Below are 24,422 nucleotides of genomic sequence, written 5' to 3' on the forward strand. Positions count from 1 at the left end.
ACAAAAAATACATAAAGCTTTGACTTATAGGTAGTGTAAAATACATGGAAGATGAAAAATTTTGATTTGTAGCTTTTAAAGTAAATCAATAACATAATAAATATCACATGACAAAGACTTACAAATATTAGAATCCTAATATGAAGACAGTAGAAGAAAAGATTACCATAAATGGTATGACTCTTTTACAGTGGAAATGAAAAAATTATGATTCTGTTAGATCCTGAATATCCCAAATGTATCTCAATGAATTCAATGAAATTAAAATCTATTATTTGATTCTAGAATTGTTCTCTTTTAGTAGCTAAAGATGTATTTTCATTTCTTTCACCGTTAATCTGCAGAGGATTTACACAGTGGTGTGCTGATGTTCAACAATTAGTTTTCCAAGGAAAAAAATCCCTGATTTGTAGCATTTGCCATTTTCCATGGGGTGAATACTCTCATCTGACTAATATAAAGCTAACATTTTTAAAACTGTTTGCAAAATTCCTGAAAACTTAACAGTTGTTTCTTGTGAGACTGTAAAGGCTGGTTTCAGTTCTATAAGTGTGTATGATACATCTGATTAGATTTCATAGAAATAAAATAAAGAACTAGGCGTTCCTTCTGTTAATTGGTGTGCATATCTTGAAATTTGTCAACACAGCCACCCCCCCAAAAAAAACACACAAAACAAAGAAAAAATACTTAAAATGTTAATTAGTACAAATTTTGAATGGGTTTGGGGAGATGTAATAAACCTGAAGAAATCTGTAACTTTTATTGTACCAAGTCTCCTGGCCCTAAAGAGAATTAAACCTAAATAAATACCTAAATGCTTTTAAAGCTGCACGGTTCTATAATAACCAGTAGGAAAGAACCTATCATCATAGAAAAGTGGAACTGAATTACCTCTTTATTCTTAAGACCCTATTTATTTATTTTAGACAGGGGGGAAAGAGGGAGAGAGGGAGAGAAACGTCAATGTGTGGTAGTCTCTCACGCACGCCCCCTACTGGGGACCTGACCTGGCCCGCAAACCGTGCATGTGCCTCCATAGGGAAGGAACTGGTGACCCCTGGGCGTTCAATCCGCTGAACCACACCAGCCAGGGAATGAGTTACCTCTTTAAACAGATCTATTCCATTTGATTTACCGGTTTATAGAATTTTCTTTTACTTCTTGCCAAGTTTCATTTGAGCAAATATATAAAATGCTTTAGCCGGATTCAATAATGAAGAGCAAATTCCCCCAAACAAAATAGTAGATGGTTTTGTGTATTTCTTTTTCTTCAGTGAGCCACCTTTAAGTATGTTCTTGAAGTCTTCAATTTCTTCCAATTCTTGGTTAGGAAAACTGGCAGTGCAGAAAGTAGCAATGACTGTTAGCTAGCCCGCGCCATTCTTCACTTGGCTGGCATGGATCCCTAGTCTAGTACGACCCTGTTTCTGGTGCGGTGCTCCACTTGAAACATTAAAACTAAGGCGCAAAGTGCATTACTTTGATATTCTTCATAAAATACTTTTAGCTTTATTCTTTTGGCCCACCTGTGTAGACAATTCTATATGTGGACAGTGCCGTTATAGTTTTTATTTTAACAGTCCTAAGATACTTGGCCCTGGCTGGTGTGGCCCAGTGGACTGAGTGCCAGCCTGCAAACCAAAGGGTCCCTGCATTCAATTCCCGGTCAGGGCACATGCCTGGGTGGCTGACCAGGTCCCCAGTTGGGGATGTGTGAAAAGCAGCTGATGGATGTTTCTCTCCCTTCCTTTCTCTCTAAGAAATAAATAGAATCTTTAAAAAAATAGTCCTAAGATATTTGAATGACATAGCGTTGCTATTGTTTATCATAGAGATTGCTTCCTTTCAATAGTGGAAATGATTGGTAACCATTTATGGATGAGACATTGATACACATATATTAAGAAAAGTTTTCTACGCTCCAAATAAGCTTATCTAAAGCTTTATTTTTTTCTTTGGAATCACTTTTCAAAAAAGTGCTTCACACATTACTAATTTTATATATGGAATAAGCTTCTGCAAAAATTTAATGTTAAGGGATTGATTTATGGTTGGAGGTAGGTGTATTTGGACTAGTAAATTACTTTATATTCCAGAATACAACAGTGAACAATTGTGTTTCACAGTCTGACTTAATAAGGGAATTCACGCAGGGAAAAAATGAGAATGAAAGGAGTATTAGCTAAATGGTTATAACATAAAGGAATTATAAAAGGAACTTTACATTTGAAATAATACATGCTAAAGTATCAAGAAAATGTAGCACTTTGATGGCTTATCATAGAGCTGAGTTCAAACATATGCCTAAAGGGAAAGTTTAAGTAAAAGTTTGTTTTCCATCATTAATAAAAAGATAGTGTAATAATTTTAAAAATTGCAAATGAACCTGTGTGATTTGAGCTCTTTCAAGTTTACTCAATTGAGTGGCTCCATTGTCAACATGTGTGGAGAAAGCTAGAATATTTCCTTGATTGTCTCTTAGTGTTGATCACCTTATAAACTAGGTAATATGAAATTGAAACTATGTGATAAGGCATTGCCAAAATAGGTAAAGTAGCAAAAATATATGAGTTAATTGGTTTGACAGTATTTTGTATCACTTAATAATGCAAAATATGATTGGGGTTATCATCTGGAATAGAGCCCTGCCCAGAAGGTATCCAGCCATGCAATATGAAAAATAGAGACATTTATTGAAGAAGATAAAAAATACAAGAAACACTGTACATAGGACAATGATGCCTCAGTCCCCTTCAAAGTAGGCGCCTTGGGACATCACACAGTTTTCCCAATCGCCATCAGCTGCCCCGTTGTATTTTCCCAAATCTCATTGATGGTCTGGAATCTCTTCCCTTTCTAAAGTGATTTTAGTTTGGGAAAAGCCAGAAGTTGCAGGTTGCCAAATCTGGGCGGTAGCGGGGCTAAGTCACCCGAATGACTTGACATTTGGCCAGAAAACTGCATGAGACTGATGCGATGCACGGGCAGGCACATTGTCGTGATGAAGCTGGCAATCACCAGTTGTCTATAGCTGTGGCCTTCTGAGTCATCCAAATAGTTTCTGTGGAGTCATAGAATCATCCAAATAGTTCAAGCTTAACACAAAATTTGATGCAGATTCATTGCTCTACTAGCTCAGTCATTGTGAATGCGACAGCCACATAGTACACATGCTCACTCAACGACATCTACTTCCCCCACTGACTAGTAGAGTGAAGTCATCATTGTTCATGCATGTGCATTCCAGTCTACTCTCCTTGGCTGCCGGGTTACACTGATGTCGCACACACTATTCTCATTATATTAACAGTGGCTGGAATTTCTCCAGACACATGTTGTACATTACTGATGTCTAGGGAGTGAGAGGAAGGGAGAGGAGAGGTTGATAGCAGTGTTAGGTGATAGAAATAACTTTAAATAAATTCTATCTGAAGTAGAAGCAGCAAAGAAAAATATTGGCATACTTAAGAATTTAAAACTTGGCCATAACCCATTTGGTAGAGGGTATTTGTATGCTCAAGCTGGTCTCTAGAAGGGCAGCAAAGAATTTAGCAAGAGTGGTAGCTGGACTGTCAGCAGGGCTCAGGCTATTTGCCTTAACCAGAAGGGGGAGCACAGCTATGACAAGACTGTGATTGAAGTGAAGAGATTGGGGCACCTGAGCAGGCACCTATAGGGGTGGAGTTTCAAATGCAGGCACACTGGTGGGGAGCACTTTTTATTTTTATTAGTTATTAAAAAATTTTTATTGGGGTGACATTGGTTATAACATGTTTTAAGTGTCAATTCTATAATATCTGTATATTGCACTGTGTGCTCACCACCCAAAGTCTAGTCTCCCTTGTCACCATGTATTTGACCCCTTAACTCTCTTCATGCTTCTCTGCCCCTCCTTTCCCTCTGGTAACCTTCGTGCTGTTGTGTTTATGAGTTTTGTTTCTTTTGTCTGTTGGTTCATTGCTTTAGGTTTTATATCCCACACGAGTGTCACCATAGCGTTCTTGTCCCAGCATGATATTCTCAAGATCCATGTTGTCACAAATGGCAGTGTTTCATCCTTTCTCATGGCTGAGTAGTGTCCCATTGTATATATGTACTGCATCTTCTTTATCCAATCCTCTATTGAAGGGCACTTGGCTACCATAAATAATGCTGCCATAAACAGAGGTACATATCTTTATGAATAAATGTTTCCACTTTGGAGGGAGGGATAGATACCCAGAAGAGGAATTGCTGGGCCATATGGTAGCTCTATTAATTTTTGGAGGACCCTCCATACTGTTCCAGTTTGCATTCCCACCAACTGCTTCTGAGGGTTCCTTTCAAGGGGGAACTTCTTAAGACACTCAGCTGTCACGACACCCTGGGGAATACTCTACTAGGGATTGGATTGAAAGTGTGTGTGTTTAGAAGATGAGCAATTAATGCTACAGCATATGTTAGGGAGTTTTTACGCTTACTTGCTATATAATAGCACTATCTGTCTGCAGTTAATGATTGCTCAGAAAGGCTGGGAAGTACCTCCACAGAGGACAAAGGAAATTGTGGACCTTCCTTCAAGGTTCCGACATTCTGAATGAGAGGTATCTGAAGTCTGAATAGGATCTTTGCACAGGTGGGGAGGAGTCTGGCTCCCGTGCAATCCCCATACACAAGGTGCCCATTCCAGAAAACAGCTAAGCTTCATTCTCATTTCTGCAGGTGAGAGCGTGGCACACGATTGTCCCTGTCTTCCACCTAGTCACGGCAACCTCCCAAAATGCATGTTGACAGAACTTACAAAATTAAAAAAAAATTTAAAAATAGAATCAGGGGCACATTGCATTCACATGTGATACGCAACCTCTTACACATTTTAGTGATTCCCAAGATCACTTTAACCATCAAGACGTTTTTCTTATAAATACAGCTCTCCACAGTCTAAACCCAAAGATTTGGAAGAGGTTTCCTTGTCAGGGTTTCTCCCGTGGAGAAGAGGCAAGAAGGGCGGGTGACTGGGGTTGCCTCATCTACCGGGACTCGGGATAAGAGAAGGGCAGTGGGCGTCTTTTCTTTCTCTGCCTTTCCATCCTGGAGACAGAGATCCGAGTGGCAGCCGCGGCGAGACTGTCCGAGGCCCGAGGTGCGGGAGGGAAGGGGTCCTGCGCGGAGCCGGGCAGGTGGCAGACCCTCCAGCCGCAGGACCCCGCGGGATGTGGCCGCGGAGAGCGGGTCCGCCCCGATCCCAGAGTGCACCGCGCCCCGCCCCCTCCCCTCTCCCCGTCCCGCCTCCCGAGTCCCCCCCCCTCCCTGCCAGCTCCTGGAGGCGGGGACGCGGCGGCGGCGGCTTCTCCGGTCGCCTCTTTCTCGCTCACTGGGGAGCCTGGCGGTGGCGGCACCTTCGGAGGCAGAGCTTCAGCGCCGCGAGCCCGAGGGCCAGCCAGTGGGAGGCCGTAAAGACGGACGGCAGGACCGACCGACGGAGAGCGGGGCAGCCAGACGGCCGAGTCGCTTCAAGTTCCGCCATGAGCTGGGGCACGGAGCTGTGGGTGAGTCCGGGCGAGGGGATCCCCGCGCGGACCCGGGCGCCCGAGGGGCGCGGGCTGGGTAGGTGCCGCCGGCCGTCGGCGGTCCCGGCGCACCGAGCCGTCCCCGCCCCTGGCGCTGGCGGAGGTTGGGGTCCCGCACCTCTTTGTGTGCAGCCCCTCTCGAGAGGCCGGGGCGGAGGGGCTGCTGCCGTGCACTCGCGTCTCTGCCGCCGCGGCGGGGCGGGGGGCAGCGCCGTGGATGGTGGGAGGAGCGGCCCGTGGGCTCCCGCGTCCGCCGCCGTCCCCTCCGGAGCCCTCTCCCTCCTCCGCCTTTACTTTCCCGGCGTCTGGCCGCGCGCCGGGCCGCTCGGCTCTGCCTTTGTATCTCCCCGCCTGCAGGCGGGGGAGGGGGCCCATTGTCCCGAAGGGGCGCCGTTCGCGGTCGGGGAGGGGGCCCCCCGCCCGGGCGGGGTTCCCCGGGGCCAGGGCGTCGCCGGGCCGGGGCTGCGCGGGGAGCCTGGAGGCGCTGCCGGCGCCGTCCGCCCTGTCGCCCCGTCGCCCCAGGTAGGGGAGTCCGGCGGCTTTGTTCGGAGCCGGGCCTCCGGCCGGTCGGGCCCAGCCTGCACGCCCATTTCCCTCTGCTGTCTCCGCGCTTTGACCCCCGCAGCTTCGGGGACCCCCGCAGGGCCGCCTCTGGCTGCTGTCTGGGGCTGGGGGGTGGGAGGGCGGTGGCTTTAGGCATCTGAATTAAATTGAGTGGTCGCCGGGGAAGCCAATTTCGCCAGGAGGAGCGTACGGCTTCCCGTTTGCTTTACTTCTCCCGCCGTTGTTCTTATCCTCACACGTTTTCCCTCTTTCCTTCCTCTTTCTTCCTTGCCTTTTTTGGGCGCTGAGAGCTCCAGACAATGCCCAGTGTCTGGGCAGGGTGCGGGCGGACTGTAATCGGTCGCAGAATTCGCTCGCGACGCCGCCGCGGGAGGGTGGAGGTGCGAGGGCAGTGATTACTCCGGTGCCGCGGGGGGACGGGGGGCGTGGGGGCGCTGTCCCGGGAGCCGCCCGGCCTCCGCCACTCCCCTGTTATCCCACCTGTGCGTCTGCCCGTGCCTTTTGTTAACGAGGATCTCGTGAAATCGCGGCAGAGAAAGGGGAGGAAGAACTTTGTAGTCTCTGTACGTGCCCTTAGGATTTAAATCAGAGCAGATCGGTTAATGGAAGGGCACAACGTTTTGTTATTTTTCATATATTGCAGATTGGGAATTTTAGAACTGAAAGAGACTTTAGAATTCATCGAGTCGAACACCTCCTTAGCCAGCCCAGGAATCTCCTGTTACATTGTGGACCAGTGTTTGCTTAGTCTGTAGACATACCACCCGAGAGAAAATACCTCAGGAGCCTCTTCATTTCGTTTCTTGGATAGCATTAATTGTTCTTATATCGGGGAGGAAGATAGAATAGATGGATTATGTAAAATTTAACCCTTGGTTGGATTCTCAAGTGTTACTGGTCTTTTCCCTTTGGTTTTGTATATTCTATAATTGGTTATAGTGTGTGGTTTGGTACCCTGTATATTTAATTATAGTGGGCCATCAGTTAAAGGAGTTGGGTATACTTTTGTTTTCCACTTTTATAGTTAGAAAGTATTTTAATTTTTACATGATTAAATGACTCACATTTCAGATTTTAAAAAGTACACAAAGGAAAACGGTGGAAGAATATTATTTAGATTTAACTCTTAATTTAGGTTCAGAGCAGTCACTTTGTATCACATTACAGAAAAACAGTTTTTAGGAGAAACAATGTAATATTTTAGTGAAGACTAAAATACAATTTTTAATATTTAAAAGTTTATTTTTTATTGTATTTTTCCACTACCATTCATCCCCCTTTATACCCTCTTCCACTTCCACTGCTGCCACCTGCCCCAATCACCACACTGTTGTCAACTTCCATGAGTCCTTTTTCTTTATTTGCTGGATCGGGCCACCCCCAAACCCTAATATTTTTTTATTTTAATTTAAGAATATAATACATTCAGAAGCAATTACCGACCCTCTGCACTGTCTCCTGTAATTTGATTATTTACTTTTAGCATTTAAAAATATTTATTAATTATTAGAAGGGAGGGGAGGGAGAAAGAGGGACAGAAAAATGGATGTGAGAGACATCAATTGGTTGCCTGAGGGGCTGGGGACCAGGCTGGAACTGGTGACCTTTCCTACACCCAACAGTCAACTGGGCCACACAGGTCAGGGCTACTTTCAGCATTTTAATAGAAGAGCAATTTGCAAAGGTAAAGTGTAGAAGAGATGGGAATTTCTGTTCTAGTATCTTTTGGGGGAATTCTTAAAAAATATTAAAAGTTTTTCTCTTAGAATTTAATCTCCATGTTTTAAATATTTTAGAGGTTTGAGGATTTGAGGGAAACATTTATTAGGAACTAAATAATGTGGAATCAACTAATATCAACTGGATGCTTAAACCTTAGGTAAGTAGGAGTTGGTGTAGAGGACTATTGGGACCAGAAGAGACCTTAGAACAATTTGACTGGATTTCCTGTTTTTACTGTTTTCAGCTTTGAAAAAGGATATTGCCCTTCCAATGGATTGTAACAGACCCCTATACTATGCTCTTGCCATTGAGGAATTTGAGGTTGGAAAAGTCTTGAAAGTTTGAATCTAGAAACCAGTTCTCATGTTATTGCACATTTAGAATCACATTACTGTCCCGAAGTTTTAATTATTGAGACTGTGTTAACAAAAAATGATATGTATTGATAGTTATGCACTCAAACTCAAGTTTATTTCTTATACTATTCCTTGGAGTTGTATTGCTGTCAATGATTTCTTACGTGCTGTGTTAAAGTTGAGAATAAAGTAATAGAGAAACCACTCTACTTCTGATTCTGTGGGACAGAACTGGTAGTGATAGGCCAAGTGGGTTGTGTCAGCCTTTTATGGGTAGTTGTGTGGGGATATGAATTAACTGGTTATAAGTTGGAGCAGTGATTGAGGGCATTTCTAGTGTTCAGGTGAATATTTAAGTAAGGTAGAGATGCAGTTCTGGGTTCTATGTTCTCTGTAATATCAAACGAAGAGTGGACTGTGTCTTTCTTCAGGATGCAGTGTAATTATTAGGTAGAATCTTGGGCATTGTTTGTTGTGTTCATTTCTTATTACCACAGAAAGAATGGTTGAGTCAGAAAGAATCCAGATAGTAATGATTTCACAAAGCACAGATTTTTGTAATTATTAGCTCTTTTTACAAATAAGGAAATTAGTGATTGGAGAAGTTCTTTGTTTAATCAGAAAGTTTTATTTATTAAGAGATGGCATTTTAGTTTTTTGAGGAGCCAGTTAAAAGTTCAACAGAAAAAAAATCCATATATGATTATGAGTGTATGTGTAGGGTAGTTTCCAATATCCGGCTTAATTTATAGGGGCTTATAGCCCTTTCTTAATGCCTTAGTTTCCTGGTCTATATGATTTTTGGCCCTTAGTTTTAAGAGTGTATAATTTAAATACCATTGTTATTTTTATTATGTTAGTAGCTAAGTGTGTTTGATAAAGCTCCTGTCTTTTTGGGAAGAAATTGAAAATGTAGATTGGATAGTAGAATCAGTGGATGTTTAAGTTACAGCCCCAGTTTTAACAATTTAATTATTCCTTACCTTTGTCCTCACAGCACTTTATATGGCACTTTCTATTTTAACAATTATATGGTAAGTGTACTTGACTTTTGAGTTCCTGAATGTAGGATTGAGTTAATTTTTTCTCTGTTTTACTGACTACAACAGTGCCTGTAGGTGGTCATGCTTGTTTTGCCCGGTTGAATTAATAGTTCCTTGAATCATCCGGAGTATTGGTTGTTGATTAATAAGTGCGCCCGGGAGGAAGTCTTTGTGGCACTAAAGGCCTTTACAGGTGACGGTAGATTAGGTGGTCTAGGTAACAGTTTAAGAAGGTCTGCACAAGCTGAAAGAGACCAAAATGATAAAGCTGAGTTTTAACGCTTGGGTATTTCTTTACACATTGGGGAAAAACTGACCTAAAAGTAGTTCTTGTGAATTTACCTCACTGATAACTTGGGGATTTGACTGCGATAGTAGCTGATGAAATCTTAGGCCATGTTAATAGAGTTGTCTAGAACAAGGGAATTGGTCCCATTGTAGTGTATAATGGTTAGACTATATCTGTAATACTGACTTTGGTATTACTTCAAATTTTTTGGAAAGCACTTACCTAGAGGTTGATAAAGAAAACTTATCAGTGTGAACTGTATTGTTTTTCCAAAGGCCATGAAACTGCTGTAGGAATTTAGCTTAGTTTAGAACAAATAAAACTATTGTGTCTGTCATAGAGAAGCACTGTGCAATATATGGTTAGATTTATGAAGACATCATATCAGCCCTTTGTGAGGAAACTTAAGAGTCACTTTGATGTGATATTGCTTTAACTCCAGATTCTTCCTACATTGATATCACTGTTCAGAATGTCCTGTGTTGACCAGTTCCTATCAACTCCCTCCCTGCAGACTCTACACTCTGGATATTATGTATCTTTCTTAATGGGACTACCACCTTACCTTATAGTTATTTCTTATATATTCAAATCTTTGGAAAATGGTCATGGTAAATACTTATATTTTACATTCCGTTTCATGGGTAGAAATCATCGTGTTCAGTATTACAGATGTTTTACAGATGTTGTTGTTCCTTAAGGAGGGTGAGAGTTACAAGACACCTTTTTATGCCAGCATTCTGACCTGACTACAGCAGGGTGGGGGCTGGAGAGTTGTCTCTCAGCAGGATCTCCTCTGCATTGCTACTTCCGTAAGCCTCTCATTTCCATTCCCCTTCCTCGCCTTTGTCCTAAAACATTTATGCTTTGTCCTTCCCCCAATCTATAAAATGTGGGTTTGGCTGGAAACTTAAAACCTATTCTACTACTGTTTCCTATATATAGTCAATCCATGTTTGCAGGCAGAACATAGGCCAAGACAATAGCAATGGTTTATAATTGTGGAACACCTTCTGTGTGACCCTACAAGTGGTATCTTATTTAATAATCTAAGTCCTTAAATGTTTTCGGCTGAATAGCAAAAGTGAAAAATTCTGTTTTGGGGAACATAATCATACCTACAGCGTTTAAAAAGTAGTACAAAAAGATTATATGAAAGTTTTGTGTTATAGGAATCAAAAGCTGCTCTGTCAATACATATTAGGTTAGACCGTGTACAGTATACCAGACATACCAAAAAGCTATTTGGCATAAGGAGGGTTTTGCATGTGGGGATTCCTGAGGAGTTCCTGGAGGGCAAAGGTCATGTCTTACTCATTTATTCATTGCCTGGTTCATTGCTGTACACTCAGCTCAGCACACTGGCTGGCACCGAGCCTGACACTACCAGGATCTGTAGTAAATGTTTGCTGTACTCACCCGGGTATAGTGGTTAGGGTTTGGCTTGAATTTGAGTGTAGGATGCCCGAAATTAGTGATAAGTGGTAGAATGGGACCAGGCTAAAATGTCCATCTGGCTGAATGCTTGATTCAAATTCATGAAGTGTGTGTGTGTGTGTGTGTGTGTGTGTGTGTGTGAGAGAGCATAGGTATGCATTAGCGTATCATTAACTCAGTTTTTAGACTATTTAAAAATTCCACAGAAGGAAATCTTCATTTGTTCAGTAGAAGGAATTACCTCTTTCTTCTGAACCCTTTGGTAGTAGCAGGAGGAATCCCACTGTGTCTTAGGACATGAGCGTTGTACTGATTCAATTAGTTCTGCAAGAATATCTGAAGCATGTTGTTGGTTCCATTAATAACATGTTACTGGTTCAGGAAGCAGTTGTATTTTTTAACATGTTATTTCTGCAATTTGTTTTGTACTGTTTTTTCCCTTTGCCTCTTATCTATGACTTACTATTTTTACTTTTATATCAGTTTAGTTCCAGTGTTTTTCTGAGGGTGAGAGGTGTTCATTGGGAGAACGCAATTAAGTTTTCATTCTCCAGGTTTGCTTTGATTACTATAGTTTCATTAGCTGGTTTATGGACTAAGTTTCTCATATAATAAAAATAGGTTAGGATATTTTGAGATATCACTTCTTAATTGATGATGGAATGATAGATGCTTTAAAATCGAAAATTATGCTTAAAATAATCCGTTGGTGTTACAGTTAATTTTAATATTGTCATCTGTGCTTTTAAGCATTTTCCCTTTTTTCTACAATAAGTTGTGTTACTTCTGTAATTACTTTTACAGAATTTTCATTGCCTAGTTCTTTTAAACCACCTCTTTGTAAGATTATATCTGACTTGTTTTTGTAATGTGGGATTCAACATTTAGATGTTATTTGACTCCTTTTTGTAATGTGAGATTCAGCATTTAGAATTTGTATGGAGCCCAAACGAAGGAAGTCTAGAATAATAAAAGTAAAGGTTTCTGTAAAATGTTCCTATAGAATCCAAATTAGTCATTAATAATTGGTGCTTAAGAGCAATTTTTACTTAAGTTCTTGATAGAGAACTAATCATCAGAATTTAACAGTACTTCACGAAATATGTGAAATATTATATATTTGTTATAGTTTGAAAAAGCATAATGTATAGGGTCAAATTTTCTTATTTTTGGCACATCATTATTTGGCTGTTTCTAGAGAGTAAAAGTCATCCGTTTATTCCTGCTATATCCCTGCTGTATATCTAATTTGTAGAAAAGAAAGAGGAATATAATAAGCACTGAAATGTTGGTTGAATGAGGGAATCAGTGAATTGCTATAATTATCAAATTATGTTTTGAACACTAAGTTTTTTTTCCTTGAGCATGTGTATTTCTTAGAGCTTTCTTTAAATTTAGGGATCCTTTCTATAATCTGGACATACAACTAACTAGTTGTGCCTGTTCATAAGAAACTTATCTCAATTCATCTAGGTCCGGAATTCCCATTCCCTTGGTTATTTGAGTACTGACATGGCCCTATGGATTCTAAAGATGAAAACAGTGGACATGCTGTTGTTTTTTTTATACTTCAAGTATTAATTGTGGGTCATATGTAAGAATAATGTAAATGCAAATTGGGAGTGAATTGGGAAAAGAAGATTGATTTCTGAGAGTACAGTGTTAAGGAGATTTTTGACAAGTGTTAATGTTCAGTTGAGTTTTTTGCCAGTATAAATTTAAAAAAATCAACATAATTAAAACTGTGATAAATAGCTCCTCCCTCCCTCCCTCCTTCCTTCCTTCCTTGTTTTTTTTTTTTTTTTAAACACTTTTCTAACAAGTGTTATTAGTTAAGCCGTGATTCAGGATCCCAAGGTGGGATGTGCCCAGGTCCCCCTTCACCTCCCTGGGAGGATAGAGGACAGAAGAGGCAAGTTGGAGCCCGTTCAGATCTTCCCAGGAAACTGCCTTCTGCCTGGCCCTCATCCCAGGCTAACACCCAGGTTATAGGATATGGGGCAGAGGGGCTTGTATACAGGCTGGTACCATTTGCACACAGAGACATCACCCCCTTTAGTGGCCATTGCCTTCTCACAGAGGTGCAAGTCCAGGTAGTTCTGCCAACAGTTCCTGGTCCGGTTCTGCCTGGGGAAGAGGCTGTCAAAAGGGAGGGGCAGTGTGGTAGTTCCTGATTTTTGTCTTGATGTCTTCTGCCGTGTCGCTGACTCCTAACGATGCCCCTTAAACTGCTCGCAGCGCAGTGTGATCTCCAGTAAAGTGGTAAGTAGCTTTACAGTAAACACAGAAACCATTACTTTGGAACAACCTTGTGGCCTTAGACTGTGACCTAAATTAAGTCAGCACCCTTTAATATTTGCCAAAGGTAAATATAATATTTGTTAACTTTTTAATCTGAAAATTTCCTTTTTACCTTTATTTTTTAAAAGTTTTATTGAAATACAACATTCATACACTAAAGTGTTCACATTTTATACTCATATGTACAACATTTTTTAAAATGAATGTATTCATGTAAGTCCCACAAGGATCAAAATACAGACTCTCTCTTATGCCATTCTTAGTGAATACATCCTCCCTCAGTGTAACCATTGTTCTGACTTGGATTGCCATTGATCAGCTTTGTAGGTATTTTTTAATATCACATAAATGATATGGTACTACATATTCTCTTTTTCCCCTGACTTGTTTCATTTAACGTGATGTCTGTGAGAATCAGCGTCCTATGGTTAGTTTGTAGTATTCCATTGTATGTGTAGGATTTGTGTTTTCTTCTGCCATGTGCCTAGCGTCACTTCTAGTCTGGGACCATCTTTAATCCAAGTTCAAGACTTGAAATTCCATTGCGTGGTTGTTGGATTTTGATAGATCCCCATAACTCTTGATATATTATCCAATCAAAGATCCTGATTTTCAGGATTAGCAAATGTCCTCAGGGAAAAAGTGCTTATACGTTGTTTTCCCTGCGTTCTCATTTTTGTTTCACTTACAACGTTAATTTCCTTTTTTTAAAAAAAGATTTTATTTATTTATTTTTAGAGAGATGGGAAGGGAGGGAGGAAGAGGAAAGGAATGTTGATGTGCAAGAGACACATCGACTGGTTAAACTGGCCTGCAACCCAGGCATGTGCCCCGACTGGGAACGAACCAGTGACCTGTTTGCAGGCCAGCGCTCAATCCACTGAGCCACACCAACCAGGGCCGACTTTAATGTCTAATAGCTACTTGCACTTTGGAGCAGTATCTTCTTTCAGTTCTTTGTGTGTATCAAAGGTAGGTTTTTGTTTGTGGTGTTTAGGGTTCTTATTTATGCATAATATCCATAGCCTCCAAGGTGCCTTTTTTTTTTCTTTGTGACTTTTGGTTCCTGTCTTTCATGTTAGAGACTTCTTTAAATATTTAGTGATCTCAGAACTCTGAAAAGACATCTATCAAGATTAAGGCCTACTGATCTCTGATATGCCAAATCTGTGAGTTTATGGTTTAGGCTGTGTGAAGTTTTTGATCCCTTTAAGGGATTTTGCATGATACCTTCCTTTGGGATTGTTCAGATCCTCTACCTCTTTTCCAATCCTATTGTGAAAGCCCGAGAGGTGTACTGTTCTTTCTAAGGGGTGCTCTGGTCTTTCTTTTGAAGTCACATTTATCAGGGCTGTTTATAGGGTTGGGAGCCACATTTGATTTTGTTTTAAACCCGGGTACTGATATAGTTTATTTGTCTTGCATAACAAGAACTTTGGAGGTGGACAGTCACTGGCACGGGTTCATGAACTCAGCACTATCAGGGTCAGCATCTGTGCAGCTGTTTTGGAAATTTCCCTCAGGATTGCAGGGTGGTGCAGCTCCAACCATTGTGTCCGTATATAAGGAAAAAATAAAAAAAAAGAGCTATCAACTTATCTGCCTGTTTATTGGGAAGGCTAAAGCTTTCCAGGGGCTCCACAACAAACTTGCCCTTAGGTCTCACTGTCCAAAGTTCTCCTCCTTGCCACTTGAACAAAATTAGGGTTCTGTTAGAAAGGAAGAAGGGGGATAAGACACCCCAGAACATAGCATTTATGGTCTCTGTCCCCAATGAGTTAATAATGGCTTTGTGGAAGATATGTATATGTATGTCTTCTACATATGCATATATGTGTGTGTATGAATGATAGTGCATGAGTTAAGAAAAGGCCATAATACGGAGTGTGGGACAAATGGTGCAGGCAGTCCGAGCACTAGCAGACCCTGAGGCCCCACATTTGCACAGATAAACCCAGAGGGCCCGTCTCAGAGTGGTGGAGAACGGGGCAGGCAGAGCAGTGGGTAGCACCCCGCAGCACCACGTTCGCCCACAGATAAACCAGACGAACACAGATAAACCAGACGAACCGTGGGGAGCGAAGCAGACTGCGTAACCCAGGGCTCCAGCACGGGGGAAATAAAGCCTCAAACCTCTGATTGAAAACGCCCGTGGGGGTTGGGGCAGCAGCAGGAGAGACTCCCAGCCTCACAGGAGAGGTCGTTGGAGAGACCCACAGGGGCCTGGAGTGTGCACAGGCCCACCCACTCGGGAACCAGCACCAGAGTGGCCCAGTTTGATTGTGGGTATCAGAGTGAGAGATTGAAATCCGGTGGAGAGTGAGGCGGGCGCCATTGCTCCCACTTGGCCCCTCCCCCACGTACAGCGTCACAGCATAGTGACTAGAGCAACCCCGCCCCAGTGAACACCTAAGGCTCCGCCCCTTAAAGTAACAGACCCGCCAAGACAAACAAACAAACAAACAAAAAATGGCCCAAATGACAGAACACTTCAAAGCTCCAGAAAAAGTACAACTAAGTGATGAAGAGATAGCCAACCTATCGGATGCACAGTTCAAAGCACTGGTTATCAATATGCTCACAGACTTGGTTGAATCTGTTCGAAAAACAGATGAAAAAATGAAGCCTATGCTAAGAGAAACAAAGGAAAATGTACAGGGAACCAATAGTGATGAGAAGGAAACTGGGACTCAAATCAAAGGAATGGACCAGAAGGAAGAAACAAACATCCAACCAGAAAAGAATGAAGAAACAAGAACTCGGAAAAATGAGGAGAGGCTCAGGAACCTCCAGGACACCTTGAAACGTTCCAACATCCGAATTACAGGGGTGCCAGAAGGAGAAGAGGAGGAACAAAAAATTGAAAACTTATTTGAACAAATAATGGAGAACTTCCCCAATCTGGCAAAGGAAATAGACTTCCAGGAAGTCCAGGAAGCTCAGAGAGTCCCAAAGAAGCTGGACCCAAGGAGGAACACACCAAGGCACATCATAATTACATTACCCAAGATTAAACGCAAGGACCTACATCCAAGATTACTGTATCCAGCAAAGCTATCATTTAGAATGGAAGGGAAGATAAAGTGCTTCTCAGATAAGGTCAAGTTAAAGAAGTTCATCATCACCAAGCCCTTATTATATGAAATGTTAAAGGGAGTTACCTAAGAAAAAGAAGATAAAAAATAGGAACAGTAAAAATGACAGCAAACTCAGAGTTATTAACGACCACACATAAAACAAAAACGAGAGCAAACTAGGCAAACAACTAGAACATGAGGGTTGTCAATAAGGGAGTGGGAGGGGGAGAAGGGGGTAAAGGTACAGAGAATAAGTAGCATAGATGATAGGTGGAAAATAGACAGGGGGAGGGTAAAAATAGTGTAGGAAATGTAGAAGCCAAAGAACTTATAAGTATGACCCATGGACATGAACTATGGGGGGGGAATGTGGGAGGGAGGGGGGTGGGCAGGATGGAGTGGAGTGGGGGGGGAAATGGGACAACTGTAATAGCATAATCAATAAATATATTTAAAAAAATTAAATTAAATTAAAAAAAAAAAGAAAAGGCCATAATATAAGTGACAAAGCAGATACTTTAGAGATGATGTTTTTAGAGGTCTAATACAGCCCATCATCATTTTAAAAGGCCTCATAGTGAAGGCTTATGCGTCTTACCTGGAATCTGTGGGCTGCTTCTTGCTTGCCACATCATGCCATGCTGATATCACTTGCCAGAGCAGACGGGCAAGTTGTTTTGAGCAAGTGTACAGAATTGATGGACAGGGCGTGAAGTTGACCAGACCCCCAGACAGGCACCAAGGAAAGGGCCCTGAGATTAGAAGTACAGAATTTTTTTCATGAGTGGAAAATTTTCCTGAATGTTGAAAACAATAAAGATATTCTGTAATTACTCAAGTTTCTGTCACCTAAAATAATATCAAGCTATAAAATTGCCTCCAGAGAGTAAGAGCCATCACTTTTTCTTTTTTCTCTGTTTGTTTCCCTCTTTAAATTGATACATTAGAATGGTACATTTGTTATAATTAATGAACCGATAGTGATACATTATTACTAACTAAAGCCCACAGTTTATTTATATTTTCTTAGTTTTTATCTAATGTCTTTTTATGTTCCCACATTACATTTAGTGGTCATATCTCTGTAGGTACTTCTAGCCTATGCCATTTTCTCCAACTTTCTTTGTGTTTGATGACCTTGAGAGTTTAGAGGAGTACCGGTCAGGTGGGATGCCCCTGTATTGGAATTTGATGTTTTTCTCATGGTCAGACTAGGGTTATGAGTTTTGGGGGGAAATATGTGTCATTTTCATCACATCATTTTAGGGGTGCGTATTAATAGGATTATCACTGTTGATACCGATCTTGGTCATTGGCTGAAGTAGTGTTTGTCGGGTTATTCCACTGTAAAATTATTTTTTCCCCTTATGTATGCTGTATTCTCTGGGAGGAAGTTACTATGTACAGCCCACACTTAGAAGTTATGGTCCTCTCTTTTAGGGTGGATTATCTGCATAATTTATTTGGAATTCAGAAGAGTGAGATATTTGTCTCCCTCCCATATTTATTAATTTATTTAGTAATTTCTTTGTACCAGTATGGACTTGGATATTTATTTTATACTTTGGGTTATAATCCATTACTGCTTCACTTAGTTTGTTGTTCAAATTGTTCCAGCTTTGGCCATTGGGAGTTTTTTCAGCTGGTTCCTGTGTCCCATAACATATCTCCATCAATAATGACTTTTTAAAGTACTTTCTTCTTTCTGGGGAATACAAGATGGTCCAGTCTTATCTTGCATATTTCCTGTCTCAGTCCTAGAATCATTAATTTTTTCAAAGAGTCCTGATTTCTTTTTTTGAAGCATGGTATTAGAAACCAAGATATGGGTGCTAGATGTGCTTGTGCTACTGGTATTAAATTTCTTATAGTCCCCTTCAGCTGATAAAGCAAAGAGATATACGTGTGTATACTAACCTGCATATATACACATATCTGCAAATACTTCTATGTGTAACCATCTGTATCTAATTAAGTTAGTTCTTACTGATGTCACCAACTTCATTCAATTACTACATGTATCCTTCCAGCCTCTTTTCCTTGCTTATCTGTAGATTCACACTTTTAACTCCTTTCAGCTGTTTTTTAGATTCAGTTGTTGATATATATGTATTTGTTGCCATTTTATCGTTCATAGTTTTTATCTTCTTTTTCTTAAATAAATCCCTTTAACAGTTTGTATACTAATGGTTTGGTGATGATGAACTCCTTTAATTTTTTTGCCTGGGAAGCTCTTTATCTGCCCTTTGGTTCTAAATGATAGCTTTGCTGGGTAGAGCAATCTTGGCTGTAGGTCCTTGCATTTCATGACTCCGAATATTTCTTGCCAATCCTTTCTAGTCTGCAAAGTTTCTTTTGAGAAATCAACTGACAGTATTATGGGAACTCCCCTGTCGGTAACTAACTGCTTTTTGGTTGCTCCTTTTAAGATTCTCTCTTTATCTGTATCCTTTGGCATTTTAATTATGATATGTTTTAGAGTGGGCCTCTTTGCATCCATCTTGTTTGGGACTTTCTGTGCTTCCTGGACTTGCATATCTATTTGCTTCACCAAATCAGGAAGTTTTCTTCCATAATTTTTTCAGATAGATTTCCAATTTCTTGGTCTTTCTCTTCTCCTTATGGCATCCCATATGAGGCAGATGTTGGAATGCCTTACATTATCCTCATTTTTTTGTATTCTTTTTTCTTCTTGTTCTGATGGGTTGCTTTTTGCTTCCTTATGTTCCAAATATTGATTTGATTCTTGGTTTCATCCACTTTACTGTTGTTTCCCTGTAAATTGTTCTTTATTTCAATTAGTATATCCTTCGTTTCTGACTGGAGCTTTTTTATGCTGTTGAGGTCCTCACTAAGTTCCTTGAGCAGCCTTATAACCAGTGTTTTGAGCTCTGCATCTGCTAGATTGCTTGTCTACATATTCTTTAATTCTTTTTCTGGAGTTTTGATCTGTTGTTTCATTTGGGCCATGTTTCTTTGTTTGCTCCTTTTGGCAGTCTCCTTGTGTTTGTTTCTATTAGATTGAGCTGCCATGACTCCGTGTCTTGGTAGTGTGACCTAATGCAGTAGGTGTCCTGCAGGGTCCAGTGGCACAGCCTCCCCTATCACCCAAGCTGGGTACTCAAGATGTGCCCTTTGTGTGGGCTGAGTACACCCTCTTGTAGTTGAGCCTTGATTGCTGTTGGCAGGTCAATGTGAGGGCTTTATCCAGGCCAGTCAGCCTCAAGGAATGGCTGTGACCACTGACCACCAACCTCTGCCCTCTGTGGAGGATCAGCTGTGCAGGGGTAGGGTGGTGGTGCTCCGATGTGGTCTGTAGCTGTCCACTGGGTGCCCTGGCCTTGGGGCTTCCCAGGTGGTGCAGGTCAAGGTCAGCCACCACCTGTGTTTTGCCTGGGGCTACCCTGCCTGGGCTCTAAAGCAGTCTGAGATGTTTGCTACTTGTGCTGGGCTTTGAGATTCCTAGTGAAAGCCAAACTGTGTTTCTAGGTTGAGTGCTGCCAGTATTGGACTCAGGGCAACTTAGCAAGAAGTAGGGATGCTGGGGGCTTACTGAGGCTGGCTGTTGCTTGTTTGAGAGGATTTAGGAAGTTGTGAAGCATGTGAGCCTAGACCAGCCATTCATATGGAAAGGCCACTATTAACAGCTTGGGTGGGCTGGTAGACGGGTGGAATGGAGTCTCAGATATAGCACCTGTTCTGCCAGCACTGTGGCTATGTAGGGGGAGGATTCAGAAAAGGGACAGTGGCCTCTGCCCGTCTTTCTGTCTGGGAGAAAGCTGTCCGCTATTCTTGCCTTGATCCAGATACTTCATTTCCTCTCTGTATGCCATTGATGCCTTTCAAGCTGCCATGCCCAGTGCTGGAGCTCAGAGGGAGTGAGTCTGAGTAAGTCCATGTGTGGGTTCTTTCAGATGAACTGGTTGGGACTCCAGCAGTTTCTTCTACTAACTCAATCCCTGCTGGTTTTTGCAGCCAGGTGTTGTGGGGACTTACCTTCCTGGCACTGGAACCCTGGGCTGGAGGGCCCGATGTGGGGCTGGGACTCCTCACTCCCAAGATAATCCTCCCGAATTTATATCCACCACACGCGCATGTGGGACACGTGAATGTGTGAGTCCATTCTGTGTTTCCTGCCCTCCTAGCAGTCTGGATGAATGCAGTTTCTTTGATTATGTAGTTGTCAGACTTCCATTCAACTTGATTTCTGACAATTCTGAATGATGGCCGTTCTGTAATTTTTTGTTTTGATGCTCTTGTGTGAGGAGGCGAGCCGTGTTTACCTATGCTGCCGTCATGACTGGAATTCTCCCTGTTTGTTGATTTTAGAGAGAAAGGAGGGCAGAGAGAGACAGAAACATCGATGTGAGAGAGAAACATTGATTGACTGCCTCCTGTGCACCCCTACGTGGGATTGAACCTACAAATTAGGCGTGTGCCCTGACTGTGAATTGAACCCGCACCCTTTTTGTGTACAGGATGACACTCCAGCCAACTGAGCCACCTGGCCAGGCTAAGGTTTATTCTTTGTGCTGTGAAGTTCTGTATTTTTTGACATGTATAATGTCATGTGTCCACCATTCCAAGATCATGTAGAATTATTGCATCTCTTAATCCTCTGTTGCCCATCTTATACCATTAGGGTGGCTGTTATCAAAACAATGGAAAATAGCCCTGACTTGTATGGCTAAGTGGGTCTAGTGTGGTCCCACAAAGTGAGTTTGCTGGTTGATTCCCAGTCAGAGCACATGCTTGGGTGTAGGCCAGGTCTCCCGTTGGGGGCGTGCAAGAGACAACTGATCAATGTTTCTCTTGCACATTGATGTTTCTCTCTCTCTTTCTCCCTCCCTTCCCCTCTCCAAAGATAAATAAGTAAAAATCTTAAAAAAAAAAAAAAAAAAAAAAGAAAAAGAAGAAGAAAACAAGTATTGATGTGGATGTGAAGAAATTAGAACCGTGTTCACTTTTGGTGGGAATGTAGAATGGTGAAAAACCCAATGGCAGTTCCACAAAAATTAACCATAGAATTACCATATGATACAGCAATTCCAGTTCTGGGTATACGTACCCAGAAGAATTGAGAGCAGGGTTTTGAAGAGATATTTGTACATCTCCCTCTTAACATTATTCACAGTAGCCAGAAAGTAGAAGCAACCCAAGTATTCATCAACTTATAAATGGATAATCAAACTGTATATAGATATAATGAAATATTATTATTACTTTTTACAATGAAATATCAAGCCTTAAAAATTTAGGAAGGGAATACTGGCATATGCTACAAAACATAGCATAAGTTTTTGTGACTAGCTTAAAATGAAGTTAAGCTAGTCACAAAAAAAAACCACATACTGTATGATTCCATTTATAGATGGTCCCTGCCGTAGTCAAATTCATAGTCTTTTAGTGATGCAAGACTACAGATGTTGCAATAATACTTATTTACTCATTTATAGTATAGCTAGAATGCTAATTATATTCATTGAAGTTACATTTTTTTCTTTTTTAATAATTTGACCGTATTATCCAGGTTGAGGACCTAGTTCTTTTTTATCCATCCTAATTGTTTCTTGGTTAGGTTAAATGTTGATCATTCCTACATTCAGCTTGTCATAGTCCAGAGGTTATGACTTCTTTTGTAGATTTTTATACCCTCTAATTTACAGGTGCAAACACAAGGCCCACCTGTGAATTCTGCCCTCCACCTTGTTTTATCCGCCTGGCACCTTGTTTCCACCGAGCTCCTTGCCCCTAGTTAAGGAGTAGTTACATTGATACGGTCCTAAAATTACGTTCGGCCCTTTGCAGGCAACCGTGAGGCTGATGTGGCCCCCCTCAGCTTGGTCATTTGGCCAGTTTGGTCTAGAGATTCATCTGATTCATTAAATCTGGGGCTGCTGGGTGGTCAGCCATTTGGAGTTTTGTAGGACTTCACTGGTAATTATGGTTCTTACCACCAGCTGGAAACATTGCTGTTAATTAGCAGTCCTCAAATGAAGTGGATGGTCATTAGAATCATCTCAGGAATTGGAAGGTAGTAAGCACAAAACAAACTCCCAAGCCCTGCTCTAACCTTCTGAATCAGAATCCCTGGGAATGAAGCCTAGGGATTTATATTTTTGAAAAACACCCCCAGATGATTCTGATAATACCAAGGTTTGAGAACCATTGCTGTACATGCTCTAAAATCTCTGTGTACTTATGTTAAGCCAGGGTATTAGAAAACCCTTTGAACAGTACTTGGTAAGAGAATATAATATAGTCTTCTCATATTTTCTTCCCATTCCATTGAAATGCTTTTGGTGACACCACTAGGAATATTCTAAAGATTATTGCATACTTACTGTATTTGAGCCAGTGTATTTTACTACTTCATAGTAAGTGGTAGAACAAGGATACAGATTCTGGTCTTTTTGTATTGAGAGCCTTTAGCAAATTGCTTTTGTTGAGAAGCCAGCCACCAGTGTATGTGCAGAGGTTACCGTATTTTGCCATGTATAATGTGATCCCTTGTATAATGTGATCCCATGTAAAATGTGATCCCATGTATAATGCGCACCCCCGTTTTTTGACTCAGACTTTCAGGAAAAAAATCTGTGACTTAAATTTTTAAATTCAATTATTTATTTATTTATACTTAGAAACAAAACTGATTATCATATTCCAGGATATTTGCATACGATATCGTTACTGCTTTCTAGAGTTACACTTTTAATGCATAAGCACAAATAAACGAATTAAAAACATACAGATACAGAATCAGTACTACCCATGTATAGTGTTCACCCTTACTTTTCCCTCAAAAAATTGGTCAAAAAGGTGCACATTATACACGGCAAAATACTGTGTTTTTTGAAGGTACTAACAATTGGTTAGTTTACCAGAAGGACTTCGTTTAGAATGTTGTTCACAGCATTGTAGTGCGCTCTCTTTGAGGCTCGTGGGAGAAAGTTCTCTTCAGCTTTTTTGCTGTGTGGAAACTTTGCTATGACTATTTGCATTTCCCATTTTAAACTTGCTGTTGAATTAACAGGCAGATTTCTGGTTCACTGTTAGTAAATATTTAGGATTTTTTTGTCTGCATTTTTTTTTTTTTTTTACAAATTCATTCTTGGGTAGCATCTTATTTCTGTCTCTCATTTTCTTCATTCCTTTAAAATTATTTTATCTTACTGTGATATGTCATTTTAAAGAAAAATATTACGAAGTATTGTAAGTTAGTAAGTAATTTTGAGCCATTTTATATCATCTGGCCAAATGTCTTTTTGAAAGAGTTGAATTGGAAAAGAGAGAAACTGAGAATTTTGGTATGTGCCAGGCACTCTGGTAGATGTTATTTTATTTTTATGCCACTTCAGTGAAGTAGTGATAGTCTCTTTTTATAGAAGATGAAACTAATAAGGTTAACTTTAATCACACAAAGCTAACTTGAACCCACGTTTTTGTGACTCCAAAACCTTTTTTTTTTTTTTTTTTAAGTGCCTCTAATGCAGGGGTGTCAAACTCATTTTCACCTGGGGCCACATCAGCTACAGCAGCCTCATGGTTGCCTTCAAAGGGCCGAAATAATTTGGGGACTGTATAAATGATAACTACTCCTTAATTGTTAAGGAGTTGAAATTACGTTCAGCCCTTTGAAGGCAACCTCAAGGTCGATTTGATGCCCGGTGAAAATGAGTCTGACACCTCTGCTCCAATGGGATCTAATTGACCCAACAATTTCTAAACCCTTCATTGGAGTCATTCATATATTCAGCAAAGTGCTGTTTGTAGAAATTGTCACACTGATAATGTCTTGTCTTTAGCTTAGTATCCTTTGAATGAACATTGGCTTAGTCAGCACTCTGGCAGGAAATAGCACACTTAAAGGGTTTAAATGAGGAGAGTTTAATAAAGATATTATTTATAAAGGTGTGAGCCTGAAGAGTGGAACCAAAGTGGACGGTCCATTGCCCTGGAGCTAGTAACAGTTGGGAGCTGTTATTACTTAGTTCTTAATGAGCAAGGAGAAGGAATTGTTACCAGACCCCTAAGTGGAGCTTTAAGATAGAACTGCCTGATAGGATCTGTGGCCTTCAATA

The 24,422-nt window shown here is 41.1% G+C and overlaps 2 protein-coding genes and 1 pseudogene across 5 annotated transcripts in view; 2 read left to right on the plus strand and 1 right to left on the minus strand.

Moving 5' to 3' along the window:
• The window catches only part of DR1 (down-regulator of transcription 1), a 112,154-nt gene that overhangs the window by 52,824 nt on the left and 34,908 nt on the right, over window positions 1-24,422 (plus strand). The window lies entirely within an intron of this gene.
• FNBP1L (formin binding protein 1 like) overlaps window positions 5,289-24,422 on the plus strand; it is a 107,203-nt gene continuing 88,069 nt past the window's right edge. For 2 of the 4 annotated variants that reach the window (XM_024565319.4, XM_045199429.2), the window contains exon 1: window positions 5,291-5,531. In XM_024565319.4, the coding sequence (XP_024421087.1) occupies window positions 5,508-5,531 (24 nt within the window). In that variant the 5' untranslated portion in view covers window positions 5,291-5,507. Of the gene's footprint in view, window positions 5,532-24,422 lie in introns of all 4 variants that reach the window. The other 2 variants (XM_045199430.2, XM_024565320.3) reach the window with 2 other exon arrangements.
• On the minus strand, window positions 12,792-16,973 carry LOC128780481 (cytochrome c oxidase subunit 6B1-like; annotated as a pseudogene).

Source organism: Desmodus rotundus, chromosome 3, assembly GCF_022682495.2.
Source record: "Desmodus rotundus isolate HL8 chromosome 3, HLdesRot8A.1, whole genome shotgun sequence".
NCBI classification, from domain to species: Eukaryota; Metazoa; Chordata; class Mammalia; order Chiroptera; family Phyllostomidae; genus Desmodus; species Desmodus rotundus.